Source organism: Aptenodytes forsteri, unplaced genomic scaffold (assembly GCF_000699145.1).
Source record: "Aptenodytes forsteri isolate BGI_AS27 unplaced genomic scaffold, ASM69914v1 Scaffold310, whole genome shotgun sequence".
Taxonomy (NCBI): Eukaryota; Metazoa; Chordata; class Aves; order Sphenisciformes; family Spheniscidae; genus Aptenodytes; species Aptenodytes forsteri.
In genome coordinates this window covers 271067-292199 of record NW_008795680.1, presented here as the reverse complement: position 1 = coordinate 292199, position 21133 = coordinate 271067, and the positions used below count along the sequence as shown (strand labels likewise).

The 21133-nt window shown below is 48.4% G+C and overlaps 2 protein-coding genes across 2 annotated transcripts in view; both read right to left on the bottom strand.

Annotated features, from left to right (window-relative positions):
- Window positions 1-21133, bottom strand: part of AHCYL2 (adenosylhomocysteinase like 2) — a 45642-nt gene that overhangs the window by 9728 nt on the left and 14781 nt on the right. The window contains exons 2-8 of the mRNA XM_009282657.1: window positions 16296-16439; window positions 15508-15608; window positions 15058-15160; window positions 14031-14125; window positions 7017-7123; window positions 5103-5219; window positions 1100-1163 (exon numbers count right to left, since the gene is read on the bottom strand). Of these exons, the coding sequence (XP_009280932.1) occupies window positions 1100-1163; window positions 5103-5219; window positions 7017-7123; window positions 14031-14125; window positions 15058-15160; window positions 15508-15606 (585 nt within the window). The 5' untranslated portion in view covers window positions 15607-15608; window positions 16296-16439. The remainder of the gene's footprint in view (window positions 1-1099; window positions 1164-5102; window positions 5220-7016; window positions 7124-14030; window positions 14126-15057; window positions 15161-15507; window positions 15609-16295; window positions 16440-21133) is intronic.
- SMO (smoothened, frizzled class receptor) overlaps window positions 15737-21133 on the bottom strand; it is a 118562-nt gene continuing 113165 nt past the window's right edge. The window contains exons 11-13 of the mRNA XM_009282681.2: window positions 16636-16668; window positions 16296-16439; window positions 15737-15753 (exon numbers count right to left, since the gene is read on the bottom strand). Of these exons, the coding sequence (XP_009280956.1) occupies window positions 15737-15753; window positions 16296-16439; window positions 16636-16668 (194 nt within the window). The remainder of the gene's footprint in view (window positions 15754-16295; window positions 16440-16635; window positions 16669-21133) is intronic.

The following is a 21133-nucleotide window of genomic DNA, read 5'->3' as shown; positions in this document are numbered from 1 at the left end:
GGGGACAGGAGAAGAGTGAGATGCCGAGAGCTCAGGAGACGCCGAGCATCAATACGGCCGCGGGAAGCTCACAGGGGATGTGCAACTCCGGGCGTCTCTCCTGCGGCCCCAAGAGCCCTTTGCAACCCTCTTAGCAGCTCTGGTTGCATATGCGCCATTTTCGGGTGCACGAACCTGGATTTGGAGTAATCTAGGACCTGAGTCGGGCCCAGTTTAGCTAAGAGAGGCACTAAAAAATATAAAAGTGCTGTTGACTTTGGTCCCAGGGAGTTCTTTTTCCCCCAGAACATCCTGGTATCTAGCAAGCACCACGATAACGAGAGATTACACTTCTCTCAGGGAAAGTTTAAGTGTCTCTCATAACCTTTACTCTATTTAGGAAGCTTAACGGTTTAGTCTCTGAGGGTTAATGAGCTTTAACCTGTACCCAGCACATACGGTGCAGCTCGCAGGGGAATTCAGGGGAACGGTTAAATGACCAAGGGTTCCCAAAAAATGTGATTACACGTGAGAAAATTGTCCAATTTCAGCTCTTTGGAGAGAAAAAAAAACCCAAACCAAAGAGTCCCAGTACAGCACCCACAGCCCAGCCCAGCATAACTGGTGTTAACTGGTCCCGACAAGAACTGCCGAAGGGTGAATATCCCAGTCCCGCCTCGAGAGAGGACTCCTCCGTTTGGGGGTGAAAGCACAGGGGTAAGTCAAGATTAACTTATCTTTCTTGACCACCCTTCAGCATGCAACGCTGCGGCTGCACAGTCATCTGCGGAACCCAGCCTCCGAATATTTTAGTATTATATGAAATAGAATATAATATATAATATAAATATAAAAGATAATATTAATATATTCAGATATTAAAGATATTCAGACTACTTAATACTCATGTCTCTTAAGACTCAGGTTTGGTATCTGTTTAATACTGAAGAAATACACTGGAAATCAAGAAAATCTTCAGTTTTGGCAAACCCGGCACTTTTGAAGATACCTGCAGATGCAGAGAAAAGCCCCGAGGACGGAAAACCCCCGTCAGATAAAGCCATGCAAAAGACGTGCGATTTTACATGCAGTACCCGTATGTAAAATATTAACCCCTTACCTCCCCGTAGCCACAAACCACTACTTGCTTGCCTCCAAACATCATGTCTGTTGTCCTTTTAAGGCTAAGGAAAAAGAAAAAAAACAATTAAAGAACAGCAGTAAGATCTATTCTTACGGGCTGAGAGTTGGGGTTGTTCAGCCTGGAGAAGGGAAGGCTCCGGGGAGACCTGGTTGCCGCCTTCCAGTACTTGAAGGGCCTTCAAGAAAGCTGGAGAGGGACTTTTTACAAGGGCCTGTAGTGACAGGACAAGGGGTAACGGCTTTAAACTGAAAGAGGGGAGATTTAGATTAGATATAAGGAAGAAATTCTTCACTATGAGGGTGGTGAGGCACTGGGACAGGTTGCCTGGAGAAGTTGTGGATGCCCCGTCCCTGGAAGTGTTCAAGGTCAGGTTGGACGGGGCTTTGAGCAACCTGCTCTAGTTGAAGATGTCCCTGCCCACGGCAGGGGGGTCAGAACTAGGTGATCTTCAAGGTCCCTTCCAACCCAAACCGTTCTGTGATTCTATGATATTCCACTGACGACGCTGTGAAGGTCCTTCTCGGTTTGCTCCTCCTAAACACGATGGTTGTATCCTGTATCCCTGAGGACAGACAGCAATTCTGGGTGCAGAGAGGACCCGAAAGGCACCTAAAAACTGACTTTTTCCTTTGGTAAGGGTGGGTGCTACCAGTGAAACGCAACGAAGAGGAAGGATTTGGGGTTTGGATCCCTTTTTTGGTTTTGGGTTTGGTTCTTTTTTTTTGTTGGATCCCTTTGTTTTGGTACCCCAGAAATATTTAAAATCTTTTAAAAAAATATTTTTTCTTAATTTTTTTTTTTTAAAGTCAAAATACCCCACAGAAATAACTACCGAAACAGCAGGAAAGTGGTAATTTATTGCCAGAATCCCAGTGCTTTCCACAGATAAAGCTCTTCTTTCCACTCGGTTTCCTTCTGGTTTCTCCCTAAGAGCGTCCTACATTACAGGCTATTTTTAGCACACGAGTAAATAGGTTAGCAGTGCAGGGAAGGTGAAATTCCCTTACATTTCCGAAAGAATTTAGATAAAAACCACAGCAGATTTAATTGCACCTCTGCTCAGATTTCCCTTGGCCCAGTTTTAGATGCCTGGGCCAGACTTAACTCAAATCCCAACTTACCCACCCATGAGGTCCATCATCCATCACAACCGAAGACAACAAGAAGATTTTAAAGATTTTAATGTTTCTTAGCCACTGACAGCACCTGCTACACATGGAACATGGAGCTAAAAGTTGTGTCCTCAGACACTCGAAATCTGGGGGCAACTCTTCACCGGGCAGCTGACCCCCACGACAGAGGCTGCCTTGCGTGTCTTGAACCCTGCGACCACAGAGCAGAGGCATGGCCGTCATAAAGGAGGCAGGGCTACGTAACTGGAAGAATTACTTCATCAAGATGTTTTCATAGAATCACAGAAGGGTTTGGGTGGGAAGGGACCTCTAAAGGTCATCTAGTCCAACCCCCCTGCCGTGGGCAGGGACATCTTCAACTAGAGCAGGTTGCTCAGAGCCCCGTCCAACCTGACCTGGAATGTTTCCAGGGATGGGGCATCCACCACCTCTCTGGGCAACCTGTCCCAGTGCTTCACCACCCTCATTTTTCCCCTTTTTGCTTCTAGCAAAGCCCAGTTAGCGACGCGCTGCACGTTGGAGTATGCTGCTCCTCATTGCAGCTTCACAGATTGTATGTAATTTGGAGACTAGCTGATGATTTTAAAAGAACTTTTACAGTTATGATGGGCAGGAAGGGCGAGAAACCCGTGGCTGTTTGCAGTGTCAGGTTCTGTAATAAAACGTCTTGGCATGGAAGAGCCAGATACCATCACCGCTGACTTGACAAGGAGCTCAAAATTTAGTCTTTTAGAACAACGTGTGATAGAAACGTGGGGAAGAAACTGCATGTGCAGCGGATCGCCCAGGGAAGCGCATTTGGTGGTTCACTAACTCGTATGGCGCTGGCACACATTTTAAAGATCATCTTCGTGCCCCCGTATTTGGACACACAGGTTTACAAACGTGAGTTGTCTTCACTCCTCCCGGTCAAGACGACCACTACCAGGAAGACCACTTCAAAGCCGAGGTGACGAATGAGGCACTCAACCACATATCCCCACAAACATTTGGGAGAAAGATATTAAAGCAGGGTCCGGCATCAACAGGGAAGCCTACGGTGGGTCTCTGAGAACCTCTGAAGCTACCAGACTGAAGGCAGCAGTAGCACAGCAGAACACCGATACACCACCAAATGGACTTTGATTAAACAGAAGGCGACATTTCTACGTCGGCAAGGAACCGAGAACTGCAGGTCTCGAGGCTCGTTTAAACTTTAAGCCATACCAAGTTATCAACATGAAAAAAGTCTTTGCTCTTGAAGCAGGCTGTCTTCTCCATGGAGGGTTCCTCCTCCGCACCACAGCTACCTGGCACAGAGCAGGCAATCGTTCCTCTGGCATTCATCTCATCAGCATCAACGCCAGTCCGGAAAGTCAAATTTGTCCTTGCTTCTGTGCTTACTTGTCTACTGGGACCACTACCAGATGCAATATGTCATAGTCTGAACTGTAAGAATAAAACTTGTCCTAATCTCACTTGGCTTTGACAAAATTTGGTGGTGGAGGTGGTGGGGACACGGACACCCAATTCCATCAAAATAAGGAAAAAAAAGAGAGGGAGAGAGGAAAAAAAAGATCACTGAGATTTACACTCTCTCTAGATCACAACTTCAAGTATTTTGCACTGCATCTCAAGACCAACAATCTCAGAAGATACATCATGTTCCCGGTGCCCACGTATCCGTCAGCGACTGATTCCCATCCGATCCTAAAAAGTACAGCACCATCAGGATGCTGCAGAGCTGCTCCCAGTCCCACGGTCTGCCTGCTGGGATTTTTGGGGGGAGGCAGCACAGAGGGAAGCAAACGCTCTTCTGCTTGCTTGTGTGGCATGTGGCTGTAAATCCTGCAGGACCAGGGCGGGGAGAGGTGGATAAAGCATTCACCAGCCCCGTCATTCCCACCTTCTGCACCTATTTATTTATGCTCAGCTGAAGGACAGGGTCTAGGCTCAGGTCTACACTTTGGACTGTTGTGGGATGAAGTCTTGGTCTACCACAACCTCTTCTATTTTCTTTCTTTCGGCTTATTGTGTATTCACAGGAGAGGATAAAAATACTAGAAAGGCAAAAAGTGTTGCGATGAAGCAGCTGGTTGACTCATACACACGCAACAGACACGGATGGGTTTCATCCTGATGCCACAAAGGTAAGAGGGACGGGAAGGAGCATTGTAGCCATATGTGAGGACTTCAGGAGTCCTCACACAGGAGTACGAGAAGCTGCAGGGCTTGAACACAGCTCCAGTCACGCTCACCGAGAAGGGAAAACGCATACGGGTCACCCGCACACGTGGAAGGGCAACATCGCCCTGAGAGCACAAAGACTCGGTGAGCTCCCTTGAAGGGCACTGGGAAGTGTCTTATATCACTGCGGCTGATAAAATATTTGATGTGTCTTCCAGACACTCTGGGAAAAGAGAAGACGTGCTTTCCACAAAAAGAGGAGCAGAGGCAGAATTTAAGTGATGTGCCCCATTCATACGTGTAGCTGGGTTAAAAATACTGAATCCAGACTTCTAGAGGCGCTAACGTCTTCGCTGCAAGATCATTATCCTACAAACACAAAATTCAACGTTTGTTTCCTGGCGTGCATATGTTCGTAGAGCTTTACATACAATTGTACAAGTAAGTCTGAGGACCTTCTGACCCGCACAGACACAGCTGCCGTCTCAAAATGCCTTGCAGATTCCCATACGAACAGGATGGACCAGAGGTAATAAAGGGTCTTTGTTCTCCTCTGACACATCAACTGACCTAAAATGATCTAAAGTGGCAGGTAGACAGACCCATGGACCCAGTTCCCTGTGGGGTCCAACACAACCCGAGCAAGGGACACGGCCCCGTTTGGGTGGACATGTACCTACCCGTCCAGGATGGACTCTCTGCAGCAGTACAGGTTGTCAAACTTCTGCTTTGTGACCGAGTCGTTGACATTCATGGCTGGGACGCAGAGCTTCCCCGCTTTGGACAACTGGTACAGCCTGTTACGAATACGGGAAGGAACAGATGATCAATGGAAAAATATTTCCCTGCACTTTACTGTTGTGTGCTCTCGAGGTCTTGTTTCGCTGGAGTAAGCAGTACCCGTCTGGAGGGTCAAAGATAACCTCTTAATAGGAGGCTCCTCATTTCAGGAGGAGAAATAGCACTCTTCCTTCCACAGACGTTTGTACCCGTTTCCCACCCCTACTGAAGAACTACCAGGTTGGCAAGAGGCATTTCATAGAAACGTCAAATAGCAGGATCAGAAGGTGCTCTAGACTCCATGTGCCTCATAACTGTTGGTATTACCACCATCTCTGATGTCCTCAAAAAGACAAACCCCCCAAATCCTGCTTCAGATAACATGAGAGCTCCTGTAATTCCTCAAGCTCTTACAGCTCGAGACAAACAGAAACGGCCACGGAAGGGTAACGTTCACAGCAACGTGAAGCTGCTGCGATCGACACCCGCAACGAAACATCCATTTGAACAGCAGTGGGAGTGTAATCGCCGAGGTGCAGTACAAGAAGCAACCAGGGTGGGGAAGACACCAACCTGACCTCCTACTTCTGAGAGCAGACTGAACTGGCAGCAGCAAAACCACTAAAAATGAATCTAAACGCTACACTACGGCTACGAAGAGAACCTGAAAATCATTTCCCTGCTCCAGACCTGGGGAAGGAGAACCCGCTCCCTCGGTCAGTCTCTGCAGACCGCCTCCAGGCTTCTCCCCCGTCTCACTTGGTCATCTGGGGAGCCTCAGTCCCCACGTCGTCTGTCCCCTGGAGGTAAGGGGCACGCGTTCCCTGCACGCATGCATCGATACCACCAACCTCAGAAAACAACCTCGCCCCTGGCACGAGACCGCGGGGCGCAATTTTTAATATTGCTTTGTTTTTGCACATCTCTTCTGCCCAAACGGGGAACGATTCCTGATGCTAACAATATTATCAGGTCCTTTCCTTGACCCCGCTGGCTGCAAACCTGAATCGGTCGCTTCCTTGTTTCAACTATTTCGTTTCCCTGTTTCGAGGGCTGCCTGCACCGCTGGCCAAACCCTCAGCCAGCTCCAAGAGCTGCAGCCAAGCCTTTCTCCCTGCAAAAATAAAGAAAAAAGCAGAGTCTGCTGCTCTTCTCCTCAGTCCCCTACGTTCTGTCACCCGTGATACGATTAACGCCACTGGAAAAGCACCTCTGATACCTCTCCTAACCCTGGCAGCCACCTCTCCCATCACAACTCTGCTTCTGCTGCAGACTGATGGATGTCACTCAGTCACACGGCTGCACCTCTGTGGTTCTCCCTTTCTGGACTCCCACCCCAACTAGAGATTCATTTCCTCTTCCCAAATCTCACTTCTTCCCGTAATTTAGTTTAGGACCACGCTTTTGACTTTCTCCAGAGCCCACCCCTTCTTGTGCAACACCCTCATCCCTTCCTTTTTTCCCCTGCAAAACGAGGTGAGACAACCACTGCCCCTATTTCCCAGCTGGAAAAACAAGACCTTGTGCACTTCCTCCAGCCGCGCCATGGTCAGTAGGTGCTTCTACTCCTCGTCTGAAATTCGGAGCCGTAGTTCCAAGTCTATTGCTTTCACTACACAAGAGGTTTAAAACAGTTCTTAGGGGAAAGCCAAGCCCATGCTGAAGGAGAACCACAGACCACGTATTAGGAGGCTCAACATTCAGCTGAGACTGTGGCATCTTACAGCTTGGGGATCTTTCGCTACCAGTGCCCTGAGGCAGAAGATGCTTTTGTCCAAACGTCTCTGTGCTCGCAGTCCAGCCTGTCCCGTTACCTGTGGACACCAGTCACGCTCTCCTCTACTATCCCTTTGATCTTCTTAAACATGTTGGGGTACTTCTTGTAAATCCAGTGAGTGAGATCTCCTCCGTCATCCAAGATCTGTAATAAAAATAACCACAAAGTCACCTCTCTGAAGATCCAGTAAGGCCTGCCGACCCCAAAAAGGTACAAGGGATAAAACACACGCTCAAATAATTCCTAATCAAGCCCATGTTTTGGCGTCTCAAGTACCACATCGTGACAGCTTAGGTGAGACTACTCTGCTTGACTATTCAGAGCACTGATGTTGTGCTGGAAAGGCAATAGGTCAAACACGACAGACCTTGACGTTTATAATGAGACCAGGGGAAACATGGAAAGTTGCTGTGGAAGCTCCTCTCTCCCCATCTCCAAGAAGCACAGATGGAAAAGCCTTTGAACCGTAGGCAGTCATCAGCTTTCCTAATATGACTGCTAATGGAGGAGGGAGGAGGAGGAGGAGGGAGGAGGATGGAGGACGGAGGAGGATGGAGGAGGAGGACGACGGAGGAGGCTGGAGGACAGAGGAGGACAGAGGAGGATGGAGGAGGATGGAGGACAGAGGAGGACGGAGGAGGATGGAGGAGGAGGACGACGGAGGAGGCTGGAGGACAGAGGAGGACAGAGGAGGACTGCTAATGGAGGAGGGAGGAGGAGGAGGAGGGAGGAGGATGGAGGACGGAGGAGGATGGAGGAGGAGGACGACGGAGGAGGCTGGAGGACAGAGGAGGACAGAGGAGGATGGAGGAGGATGGAGGACAGAGGAGGACGGAGGAGGATGGAGGAGGAGGACGACGGAGGAGGCTGGAGGACAGAGGAGGACAGAGGAGGACGGAGGAGGATGGAGGACAGAGGAGGACGGAGGAGGAGGACGACGGAGGAGGATGGAGGAAGGAGGACGGAGGAGGGTGGAGGACAGAGGAGGACGGAGGAGGATGGAGGACAGAGGAGGACGGAGGAGGACGGAGGAGGAGGATGGAGGAGGAGGAGGGTGCAGAGCCACTAATGACAATTACAATGCAACTGCATCATAAAACACTGCGTATTAAAAATACTGAACCTCTTTTAGACAACAGCTTTGGGTCTCTGCCCATTTCATCTGGCTTTGAACCTCAAACTCAGAAGTACAAAACCCTTCTTTATCAGATCACGAGTCTCCCGAGCCACCCATTTCCTCCTAATGACACATTTCAGGGCGGTGGAGAAAACCAGAGACTTACTGCTTCAATAAAAACATTAAAGATGAGTAAGTAAAGGTGCCCTTTGAAAAAGCGCTTCGGAAAGGACAGACATGAAAACAATGTGGTCACAGAAATCTTAACAATTGCAGTGAAAAGAGATGTCTAAGAGCTTATCTGTTCTCTGCTGGTGTTACAATCATCCAGCATATGGAAATACCTGGTGATGGCTTTGGACATGAAAGTCGTAACGCTGCTAAAAGTCTAACACGTACATCCAGATACGCCTTTGCATGGGTTGATGTTATTCAGGTATTTTTGTGACGTGCTGTAGTGTCGCCAGAATAATCAAAGACTTTAAGCCAAGCTTATTTTTTACCTCTGGAAGTACAGAACCTCTGATAATTACAGAATATCTCACTGCTAGTGATAGCCAGTGGAGTTTATTAAGAGACCCGTTGTTTGTCCCCTACACACTTTCCTCGTAATGAACGTGGCCCCAATCCCAACCACTTTGGGTCATCCCCTGCTACATCTCAACATACAGCCAAACCCAAGGAGGGTGCTGAGCTCTAAACGCTTCGAAGAGGGACCTACTGGGGTGCCGTAAAGAGGTGTCTGGGAAAGAAGAAAAGATACAAGAAAAAAAACCCCAAACACGTGCATTTCCCGAGTCCTCCTGCCACCCTGGTGGCCCCAGGTGGCCCAAGCAGTGTCCAGGCAAGGTGGGAAGTGTGACAACGCCCATTAGACTCAGACTCAAGAAAAAACAAGGAGCAGATTTCACCGAGTGGCAGGTGAAGTGCCAAGGACCTGTGCTAGCCGGGCTGGCTGACAGCACATTGCCCCATATCCTCCTCCTCCTCCTCCTCCTCCTCCTCCTCCTCTTCGCATGTTCCCTACGCCAACGTTCAAGACTTCTGACTGCCAAGCCAGCCCTTATTAACCTACTGGTGTGGTGTGCAGGTGTCCTAAAATGCAAATGTCACACCGGGGCAGAAGCATCTCTGCTCGTTGGCCGGCGGCGGAGCCCGGCAGGGACCCTCCGTCACAGCGTCTGCAGCTCTCCCACCAGCATCTGCAGCCACCCAGGAAAAATTAACACTCCCACCACGCTCCTGCGGCAGAAGCTCCGTTGCGGGCACAAAGACGACGTTCCTGAGCTTTGTCACGACACGACGCGGTGGCTGCACGGAGCCACCACTCTGACACCCGTGGGCAAAGAGTTGCTTGGAAATGCTACGTACTATCACAAACTTTTTCTCTCTAAATTGCATGATTTTCCTCTTCCACGCAGACCCGACTCTCTTGAGTCTCCAGGGAACCCCCAGATCCCGTTCACAGGCTGGGAAGCAGAGGCAGGTAAGGGTTAAGTGGGCTGAGAAGCTCTCCTGGGCCAGCCAAGGTAGGAATTCAGCAGCCTGGCTCCCAGGACGTCTTCATTTCATTAATCCCCATTTAATAGGGCACATAATCCTCTTTCTAAGAGAGAATTCTGGGGGTTGGTAGTTTCCTCTTTCCTAGGAGGGCAGGAGATGAAAAAAACCAAATGAAATCAATGGAGGAACTAGTTTTTGACAGAAGGTCACCTTTGTGTAGCAGCCCCAAACGGCCAACGGCAAAGCCCGTGGTATGCGCCCCGTATTCCCGCAGCGTTCTCAGCTTTACACAAGTTATCTGCCTTCATTCGAATTCTTCCCAGGCAGATTTTTTTTCTGGGAAAAAAGCCTTTGTTTGACATGCAAAGAATTTTTCGTACAGAAAATCAGCCGTTCAGAGATGTGAGCCTTGCTCTGCCTCTCGGTGCTGCTGCCTGATGCCCGCCGAGAGGCACGATCCGCAAACCAACGCTGCCGGCTGCATCATCCTCCCTCTTGATTTTGGCACTTTCGTCTCGGAGCAGAGCCTGCTGGAGCGATCGCGCCTGTAAAAAACATCTCCCTATCACCCTGTGCCTGCAGGGACATTTCTCTCTTTGGAGATGGGACCATCCTTTGACCCAAGCACCGGGAGACATCTCGTCCTGCTCCTCCACAGCAGTACTCACTCTGAATTTTTATGATTTTTGACTGATTCGGTGTATCCGTTTCCCGTTGGTAGGTGTTTCTCTCGCAGTGCTTTTCTCTCCAAGTAACCGATTTCACGTTGCTGTCTGCACAGAAGGGCTGTGACTTCTCACTCCCTCAGTCCTTCCATTTCACGTTTCCTCCGGCAGAAAAATCTCTGGCTCTTCCATGAAAGAACTGGTGTCTCGGGGTGCCATTTTACAACCTCTTTTAAACCCATCTAAGATCCCGCTGCCGCCGCACGTCTCACCCTGTCCCCCTTCCAACTCTGTTGGGGCAACAGCCGACACCATGCGGTTGATCTTGCCAAAACCAAGCTGATTAAAATTAGCTAGGATTAGCTCAGCAACGCGGTTGAAAATAACGCACTGCAGAAAGTTGACTGGTGGAAACCCAAGGAGATGGCAGGAAGGCATGGTCGGAGGCGGCATTGAAATGCCCTGGCGGCAGCGTGGTCCTCTCAGCGCTGCAGATTCAGTATTTTTCAGAAAAAAAACCTCTGAGCCATTCCTGTCCAGACAGAGCACTCCTCTGAAGGTCTGCTATTCCCACCAGAAAAACCAAGGTGTCTTTTTTTTGGACACTCTCAGTATTTGTGGCTAACTGTTCCCGTGGAGTAGCGCCACACAGAAGCCCTAACATTGAATATTCAGGTTTTTGGACTGCGAGACGTCCCTCTTTATTTGTACGGGATGTACAAGGTCAGCTCCATCACGCCTTGCAGTGCCTACCTGGACACGGGACTGGTGGGGGCCAGCGAAGCAATGCTAAACGGGGCTCCTGGGGCGTACTTCAAGCCCTGATATTACATCAGCGCGGCTTACAGCAAGCTGCTGAACTACTTTGACACATTTTGCTTTCTCTTAAGTAGAAGTAGAGATTGCACTTCTCTTTATTGAGTTTAAAGATGTAGAAGCCTGGAAATGCAGATGCATTTCCATGCTACTTTCATCTCGGATCAACAAGTACAAGTTGGATGGATCAACAAGTACAAGTTGGATACTTATGCTCTGAATTACACCACACTTTCTAAGAGTCCAAACTGATTATTTTGTGCTGGACAGAGATAGGCATGTTACTAAATCACTTTTCACAGAGAGAGAATTTCCCATCCGATCACACCGTGGCACGGAGCGCTGGCACAGAACGTCTTCAAAGCACTGCACGGCCACTAATAATCACCGACGACGCTGAAAGGTATCGTTGGTATTTTGTTGATGGGAAGAGAAGACAAGACAAGAGACAATTCTTTACTGTGAGGGTGGTGAGACACTGGCACAGGTTGCCCAGAGAGGTGGTGGACGCCCCATCCCTGGAAACATTCCAGGTCAGGTTGGACGGGGCTCTGAGCAACCTGATCTAGTTGAAGATGTCCCTGCCCACGGCAGGGGGTTGGACTAGACGACCTTTAAAGTCCCTTCCAACCCAAACCATTCTACGACTCTACGATAAGAGGTTAGATTTAGGTTTATACAAAGGTCGTGGACTGCCAGGAGCAGCAGCTCAGGCTCAGTCCTACAACCTGGGGACGTATCTCCTTGATTCAGGATATCGGGGGAAATTCTGTCTCAACAGGAGAGAAAAAACATGACGCGTGCTCTAAGAAGTTGCCATCAGCACAGGGAGGAGAGTAGGTCCATCTCGCTTCAGCCTTGAGACTGGACGGACCGGAGAGGCAAATTTCACCTTGCTTCTTTGGCCAAGTTTGCCAGCTCCTCTCTTCTGAAATAATCATATGAAGAAGATCCTCTCCACACCCGTTCTTCGCTCGATGTCCAGCATCCTATTTCTTGTCTCTAAAAACGTGGACCTCCAAAATCAGGCGTGCAAATCTTTGGGAACTGCTGGATCCAAGGCATTTGGTGCTCCCCAGCAATTATTTCTGTGCTCCAGAAGCAGGTCTGAAAAGACCCTGATAGATAGAAACGCGTGGCAGAACCAAGGGATCTGAAGAGATGCTGGGAAAGCATAATATACATATTCTGGTCTGTTGACTTCTTCAATTACTGGCATTTTCGATGGGAAATTATTCCTCAAAAAGAAGAAAAAAGCTGCTCTCGTGTCTGGGCTCAGATTCGTAGCTTGGGGGTGGATTTTTTGACATTCACAATTCTTTTTAAAGGTGACAGTGAGGAAGTGAGCAGGTGTAGACTGGAAGGGACAAAGAACCCACCTCAAACAAGCTGATATTGGCAAACAAACAATACAGATACACGCCTGCCTTCCACCTTTGATTACTTTTTGTTTAATTTAGATCATAAGCTTCAGGGCTCAAAATCTGTCGGGAAGCATGATGAAAACAGCACATTTGACAGCTGTAAATTATTCCGCTCGCCTAGTTCAGGATTCTCTGTTTTCCCTAGAAACAAGGGCAGAATAAACCAGCAAAGTACGGAGTTGGGCTACCTGAGGTTTTGTGTTCCTACAGTAAGGACATCACCGAAAAATCTAATTTTTGTTCTCAAACAGAAGCCTCGCCTAGATAAGAAAAATCACACCAACCAAAGCTGTGAATTTAATTGAATGTGGTAAAATGGATGCAACCCCTTTTCAGAACATGCTGATTTTGAGTCATTTTTTACCGGCTAGATTAAATGAGTTTGGTCCCGTACTTCGGCCACAACAACCCCACGCAGTGCTACAGGCTTGGGGAAGAGGGGCTGGAAAGCTGCCTGTCGGAAAAGGACCTGGGGGTGCTGGTCGACAGCCGGCTGAACATGAGCCGGCAGTGTGCCCAGGCGGCCAAGAAGGCCAATGGCATCCTGGCCTGTATCAGCAATAGTGTGGCCAGCAGGAGCAGGGAAGTGATCGTGCCCCTGTACTCAGCCCTGGTGAGGCCGCACCTCGAATACTGTGTTCAGTTTTGGGCCCCTCACTCCAAGAAGGACGTCGAGGGGCTGGAGCGTGTCCAGAGAAGGGCAACGAGGCTGGTGAGGGGTCTGGAGAACAAGTCTTATGAGGAGCGGCTGAGGGAACTGGGGTTGTTCAGCCTGGAGAAGAGGAGGCTGAGGGGAGACCTCATCGCTCTCTACAACTCCCTGAAAGGAGGTTGTAGCGAGGTGGGGGTCGGTCTCTTCTCCCAAGGAACAAGCGACAGGACGAGAGGAAACGGCCTCAAGTTGTGCCAGGGGGGGTTTAGATTGGACGGGGGGAAAAATGTCTTTACTGAAAGAGTGGTGAAACATTGGAACAGGCTGCCCAGGGAGGTGGTGGAGTCACCATCCCTGGAGGTGTTTAAAAGACGAGTAGATGAGGTGCTGAGGGAGATGGTTTAGTGGACATGGTGGTGTTGGGTCGACGGTTGGACTCAATGACCTTAGAGGTCTTTTCCAACCTTAATGATTCTATGATTCTATGATTCTATGGTTTAAACTGTAGCAAGCTACTCTGGAAGCAAACTAAGCACCCGATAAACTTTGCACTAACGCAGCTTTGCTTATTTAGAAAACAGTTAAACAAAACCTCGCTTGGTAGGCAAGATCCACATGCGGAAGTCATTTAACCTGCCTTCTCCCTGACTTTACACCTGTGAGACTGAGATAAGTTGATTTCCCGCATTGCGCAGTTCATCGTAAAGCGCTTTGAAGGTAAGTGCTGTGGTAGCACCAAGCCTTAACTGCTAAGTTAGGTCTAAATTCAGGAGGAAAACACAGACCAGCACTAAACCCTCTTCCTTCTCTCTAGATGAGAGCTACCCATGCTTCAACACACGCCAAGCGTTTTGCGCAGTCGGCCCCGTCTCACCATGTTGGGCTGCCATCCTTCGACGTTGACGCAGCGATCGATGCACCACCAGAAGTCGTCTTCGGATTCTCCCTTCCAGGCGAAGACGGGGAACCCTGGCACAGAGAGGGAGACGGATGCTAACACAGCCTTAGCAAATCCCTTGGGGATCGGCTCTCCCTACATCCACGTGTGATGAACCAGACTCCCGACACCACTGCAGTCTTGCTTGCTGTCTGATTTTGCAACATCTACCTTACAGAAGAAGCTTCAGAGATATACGTTGAAGACACACACTGAAGGCAGCAGATAGGAGTCAGCTTTAGCCTTCCTAATTTCTTCCTCTCCCCCAAGAAAAAGCTCTAGCCACCAGACGAGAGGGCAACACGCTCTCAACGATAACATTTATTTGCAAAATCAAGCTTTTGCTGCGAGTTAAATGTCCTACCTTCCTGTTAGGCACGTTAGCCACAAATTTACTTGAACGTATTCTGACTCATGAGCAATTATTATTCAGCTTCAGTGAGCAAGACCAGGTAACAGGCAAGCTGGTGGGTTTGGCTTCTTCTGGGTCTCCCAGCTCTCATGGTAAAATCCCTGGCCTTACCCAGGTAAAACAGGATTTGAATTAAGGCATCTCCCAGGTGAGCAGCAACATGGACAGCTTCTGTTTTGTGAATTATGTCCCCCCAAAATTCTCCCTTTCACCCCTTTTAGCCAAAGTTATGACTTGAATTTATAGAACGGAAATAAAATTTAGCTTAGTTTCTTTTAGCAAAATAACTTTCAGGTTCACATAGCCCTGATGCCTAATAATGTGCATCATCATCAGTCGTACCGCGTACTTTTATACGCCAGAGAAAAATCATTCTAAGATTTTCAGACCGATGGAAGGGATTGATCTCGTGCTGTTTACCTCCTATGGGTTTACTCTGAATTGAAGAGAATGAAGGAAAAAACTGTAAGAGACGGTAAAGGAGCTAAACATGATGGGAGAGTAAGAAATCTTTTTAAAACCAGAAAGAGCAAAGAGGGTGAAGTTCCCTACCGCTCTCGGCAAGGGCAGCAGCCACTTCATTAAGAGTAGAGTAGATGTTGCACGCAGCCCATCGGCACTGTGCACCCAGCGCACCAAGAGTCTCCATTAGGACCTGGATTTAAACAAAACAAAAAAAAAAACCTCACAGAGAGCAACGCAAAGAGCAATATACAACTGGGATTTTTATTTGCTATTTATGGGAAAGCTTCCGGGGGGTATCTGAAGTTGGTTTTAAGCAGCATCAGGGTCGTTAGGGAGTTGCACAGAAAACTATTTTGCAACTACTTTTTTTTTTACAATTTAAAATGGATGAAGTAAATAAGAACTTCAAAGTATATTATACATGGAGCATATATATGTGTGTGGGTGTATATGTATTTTTTTATTAACCGCTCGGGGTCTAGTTTAGAGGCTAAGCAGTGAAAAATCCCTGTCTAGAGTTTATTGACGGGGTCTTACAGCTGTCTGCGCTGTAATGTGCGTGCAGCCCACGATCTTGGCCCCAGCCAGTGGCTTCTCTCCCTGAGCTCTCTTCCTCAAAGCCATCAGCGCAGGCATTTCTGAAAGGCAAAATAAAAAAGAAGTCCATCAATGCGATGGAAAGAGGGATGAGCACAGAAGAAACAGCCAGCATCAATTCTCGCCCTGCTCTCTGGTACCCCGATGAACTTGTACAGCTGTGGCAGCTTCAAAAAAAGTAAAACCCTGGAGAGCAGGGATCAAAGAAGTCACGGCACAGCTGAAAAGGACCCAAGAACCCCCTGAGGTCTTTTCCTACTATTTAGGATGTAGCATCACCACATTTTCAAATTTCTACCTGCGAATGCCCAAGTGAGGCTGGAGGAAAACCTGCTTCAGACTGAGGAGGACTTGGGACTCGCTGCTCTCCAATATCCCCCCCGCTACCTAAACACTGCGTTGCCTTTGCTACAGATTTTTGGAGACAATCACGCTAAAACAAAAGTTGTCTGATTTATTTGACGGATCTAATCTTTTCTACTGATTTTAACAAAATGCATTTGACTATAGAGCAGTCCTTCAGTAGTTGGTTGGTTGGAGCTACATGGCTTAACCCTGTAACTCCTTTCCACCCCACAAAACCCCATAAAAGTTTTCCCGTCTCTAACAGGAAGGGTGTCAAGAAATCACCAGTATACTGAACCTCACAAGAAGAGGATTCGGGGGAAGGAAGAAGCCCACAAGACAGCCTAGGACAACGTGGAGCTTGAGGAACACGCCCCATTTACCTTGTTCAGCAATTTCAATCTCTCGGCGCCCAAATTCTGCCTGCTTTATGTTTTTCACACAGAAATCACTGCTGCCTTTGGAGTTCTTCTGCTGCTTGTCTCGGGGGGAGGTCTCATCATCAGAGCTGTCTGTGTAGGAGGCAGCTGGAGGAAGAAAAGGAGGTCAGAGACAGAACAAAATACTCCCTAAAGCCAAACCACCTGCAGTGGAAGGGCGCAGATGATCTGCTGGATGTGTCCATGGGTGTGCTTCTCCATGGGCACGTGCCAACTCCCTCCGTCCTCAGCTGGGATCTCCTCTTCTCCTTACAGTGACCATTTCCCCCCAGTCAGCTTTTACCTGCAATGACCTCCTCACTCTCATCTACCTCTACTGCAACACCACACCAGAGGGAATCAGCTCGAGCACTGCCCGTGTCCCCCATGGGCTCATCTCCTCCTGCTTTGCAGCTCCTCTGTGGCCTTCTCCCATCTCTCTTCCCAAATGTTAAGCCTTTACAGCTCTAAAATAGCCAACAAGAGTGCCTATTAATGTTTTCAGTACTTCCAAAACATTAAGAGTTGTAATTTAAGACAGGATAGATACAAGACCCTATTTCATTTTGAACAACGGCGTGGCGGAGCCTGCTAGTTAATTATTATGCAGTTATGGCGGTATTCCCAGCCCTTGGATTTGCTCAGTTTCCACATTTCTCAATAAGGGCAATGGCCACAAGCTGCCGCTTGGGAGGCTCACATGGGGTGGTAGGAAGAAACTTCTTTATCGGGAGGATAACGCAGCATTGGCACAGGTTGCCCGGCGAGGTGGTGGATCTCCATCCTTGGAGGACTTCAGGAATTGCTTAGAGAGAGTCATGGCTCACCTGATCCTGTGCTGGCAATGTCCTGCTCTGAGTGGGCAGGGGGGCGAGATGACCTTGGTGGTTCCTTCCAACCAACATCTCTGTGCATTTACAGACCGCTCAATCTAGCCCTTGGATTCTCCCCTTCTTTTCTATTATAAATAACAAACACTGGGAGATGTATTTAATATTTTGCCTTTCTGGATCTCCTTTAACCCCTCCTCCCTCTTGCTCTTTTGGTAAGAGAAGAAGAAGAAAGATGGTACCACTTCTCTCCGTAGTAAGGAGCCTACAGGGGATAGCAAACATACGGTCTCACAGAATCAGATTACGCTTCTTGTTTAAGAAGATATATGGGTACCGGGCGTGGACGCGCATGTGAACACAGAATGAGAGTTGCTGTCAATAACTGTCTTCCTTTCCTATCAACGTCCTCCAAACTTTTGGTTAGGCAACTAGCCTGTGGCAGACACATGGAGATTTACTGAAGAGCCCTTCCTGGAGTTAGAAATCCCCCTTCCCATTTATTTTGATTACTAAAATCACACGTAGAGTCCTTTTTCGATTTGAGCCGTGATGAATTAGCCACCACTTCTGCTTCCAGTTTATCAGGATCAGCTGAAGAGACTATTTGTGCCATGTTTTCCTCTGGAATATGCCCCCATGTGGGAGACCAGACCTCTTTCATCTTCTAGGACTGGTATCAGCAGTCAAAGCGACACATAAGGCCTGGAGATGAACTAGAAAGCATCACTCCTCTTTCCCTTCCAGAGACAAAGCTCCTGGAGCACGGGGCTCTTCGTCCAGCTGAGCCCCTCACCACCACCATCACCACTACCACCTCCTCCTCCTCCTCTCTGGCAGGAGCCACAGCTTGGGACCCAACTCAAGAGCATCACCCACATGGTCATCCCCCATTCCTCATGAAATTGCCCTGAAGTTTTACTCCAAGTCTTTATTCTCCAGATCACATGGTACTTCTAAAATGAACGCGAGACCTGGCGTCAAGTTATTTGTTACAGCAGAAGAGGACCACCTTTGTAGAACAGCACTATCCATGACAGCCTCAGTGGAGCTGGGCAATATTCCGCATCGCTAGCAAATGATGTGCGTGTGAGAAGGCATCACATACGATGATGAGCGCTCTTTCTTCCGCGACACCAGAAAAGAACTGGTTAAATCTTTAACCTAGGAAATGTTGCAGAGTCAAACTCAACAGCTACTGGCTTTGGGTGATGTGCTGCTGCGCGCGTGAGCTAGCTTCTCTCCTAGGCACAGGCTCCAAGAGGGAATGATCTACACCAAACACCCAAGGGAGTCGTTCTACCCAACAGTCGGTACAGATTCCCAACTTTCTACCCCAATTCTGTGCCAAAGGAATTTGGTAGCACGAAGGGTGAGCGCTTCTCACACAGGGTCATCGGAAGGACGGCATGGTTGAACCCGTGGTCTTATCACCACCCACCAGTGCTCCCAAAGAGCTGCAGCTTTCCAGAGGCATCCAGACCTCAAGTGAAGATTGATACCGAGAGCCCCTTCAGAGAACTTGGAGTAAAGGCAAACCACCCCTCTACCCGGCATTTCAATAGCTCTGTTAACATTTTCGGGCCAGAAAACCCAAACCAAGGAGTTAAACCCTTCCCCCCCCAGCATGGCCACGGGTTTGTCTTTCCTGCAGCACCCAGCAAGCTGATTACTTTCTCTTCTGGCTCGCGTGAAGCGCTTGAATGATCCCAAGGAAAAAAAGCTTAGCGCTGCCGCTGTCGGTGTGCCAGGCTCCCCAAGGCCCACTCGGGTCTTAATCCGCTTACGGAGGAGAATTATGCATTGCTGAAATTTCTCTGCAAAGACTCCATCCTCAGCGGGGTGCGAAAGGCAAGTCCAACCCTGCAAACAACACGCTGACGGCAATATATTTCTGAATTTGTGTGCACAATCCCACAGCAGCTCTTGAAGGAGCGGGAGCCTGCCTTAATAACAAAAGAGCACCTTATATAATACCAAACTCTTGTACATCAGGGAGTCCAGAAGGATTAATTAGTTAAAGGAGGATTATTTCCTTGAAGACAGCTAATCTGTGCAGAGGTTTCTTTAAATCGATAGATCTTGGTTCTGGGGGCTGAAAGTAATTTTTTTACACCAAAAACCCCGCCTAGATGGTAGCCAGATTTTCATAGGCGGATGGTTTTTATTGTTACACACATATAATAGCCCTATGGTAATTAAACTAATATTGTTAGTGTAGTATAATAGCGTACTAATAAAACAGTAAATTTTGCCCTTGCTTTCCTGTAAAATGAAGAACAAGTACAGAAAGGAAAGGATCCCTAGCACCTGTAATCTAGAAATATCCAATTAACTGATGGGATAGACAGTCTCCTAAATGTCATCTCAAATCACCCACAAGTTGATTAATACAAGCTTCATAGCCGGGGTTGGCATTCCGTAGAGCCGCGTACCATTTTAATATAAATTGTATTATTTCAAAGAGAACGACAGGAAAACAGCAGCAGGTCTCAGGCGCTGTTATCCAGTGGGAAAATGTTGGGGGAAAAAGGAGACACCTGCAGCGCATGTCCTAACCCAGCAAAGACCATGTCAGAGCCTAAATTCAGCAAAGTTTAGCTTTGCTAATATTTTAGATGAGGATCCACTCACATCTGTAGTATTGGCATCGGTACGGGCAAAAAAGGGGCAACCTACCCCTGTTATAGCCCAAGTAAAAAGACAAACCTCGTTTCTTTTCCGCACAACCTTTTGAAAGTTATGAAACAGCATGAGGATGAAGCCAATCGCCTCTAATTAAAGACATTACTGTTCTAATCTCATTTCAGCGCCCACGTAATGCGTATGCGGTGCGTAATACACAACGCTGAGTGCTTCAGTATTCAAAGCGCTGGGCTGATATAAACCAGCTGACCCCCCAAAACCTTTGTTCGAGCAGATAACAATTATCTGAGTTTTGCAGAAAGGGAAAGACCAGTTACCAAAATTTAAGCGATTTGCCCAGCGCAACGCCAAAACATCCCCTCGACTCCAAAGCTGAGCCGTCAGGTCGGTGCCTTTCCCTGGTTTGCAATAGCGGACGCTGTTAACACCACGGCACGTCCTTGGGCGTATAAACCACTCCCAAACAGAGCAGAAAACAATTAATTTCCCCGTTGAGGAAATTACTCGTTTTAAATGAAGCGGAATAACTACAGGAAACGGGCGGCTTATGGCAAGGGTAATGAGATAAGAGACTTTTACTTCTAATTTGAAGAGTCAGATCAGCACGGATCGTGTTAGTATTTTCATTCCTCGTACTTTACAGCAACCAAGTGATAAAGTTTTCATGTTCAGCGGTGTCTCTGCTGGTTTTTCATAGAATCATAGAATAGTTTGGGTTGGAAGGGACCTCTAAAGGCCATCTAGTCCAACCCCCCTGCCGTGGGCAGGGACATCTTCAACTAGAGCAGGTTGCTCAGAGCCCCGTCCAACCTGACCTGGAATGTTTCCAGGGATGGGGCATCCACCACCTCTCTGGGCAACCTGTCCCAGTGCTTCACCACCCTCATTTTTCCCCTTTTTGCTTCTAGCAAAGCCCAGTTAGCGACGCGCTGCATGTTGGAGTACGCTGCTCCTCATTGCAGCTTCACAGATTGTACGTAATTTGGAGACCAGCTGATGATTTTGACAGAACTTTTCCAGTTTTGATGGGCAGGAAGGGCGAGAAACCCGTGGCTGTTTGCAGAGATGCTGTTTCCACACCCAGGTCTCTCTTGCATCACTAAAACGGCACCGGCACCTCCCCATCATTTTGGGCAGAGATGCTGGGACGACTGCCTTCCCACCAAGCACGTCTCAGGAAGGAGTCACTTGGGTTCTGCTCACTTCTTCACTCATGCCCACCACCTCCAAACCTCGGGACCTCCACACACCTCTTGGCTGTTTGCAGAGATGCTGTTTCCACGCCCAGGTCTCTCTTGCATCACTAATACGGCACCGGCACCTCCC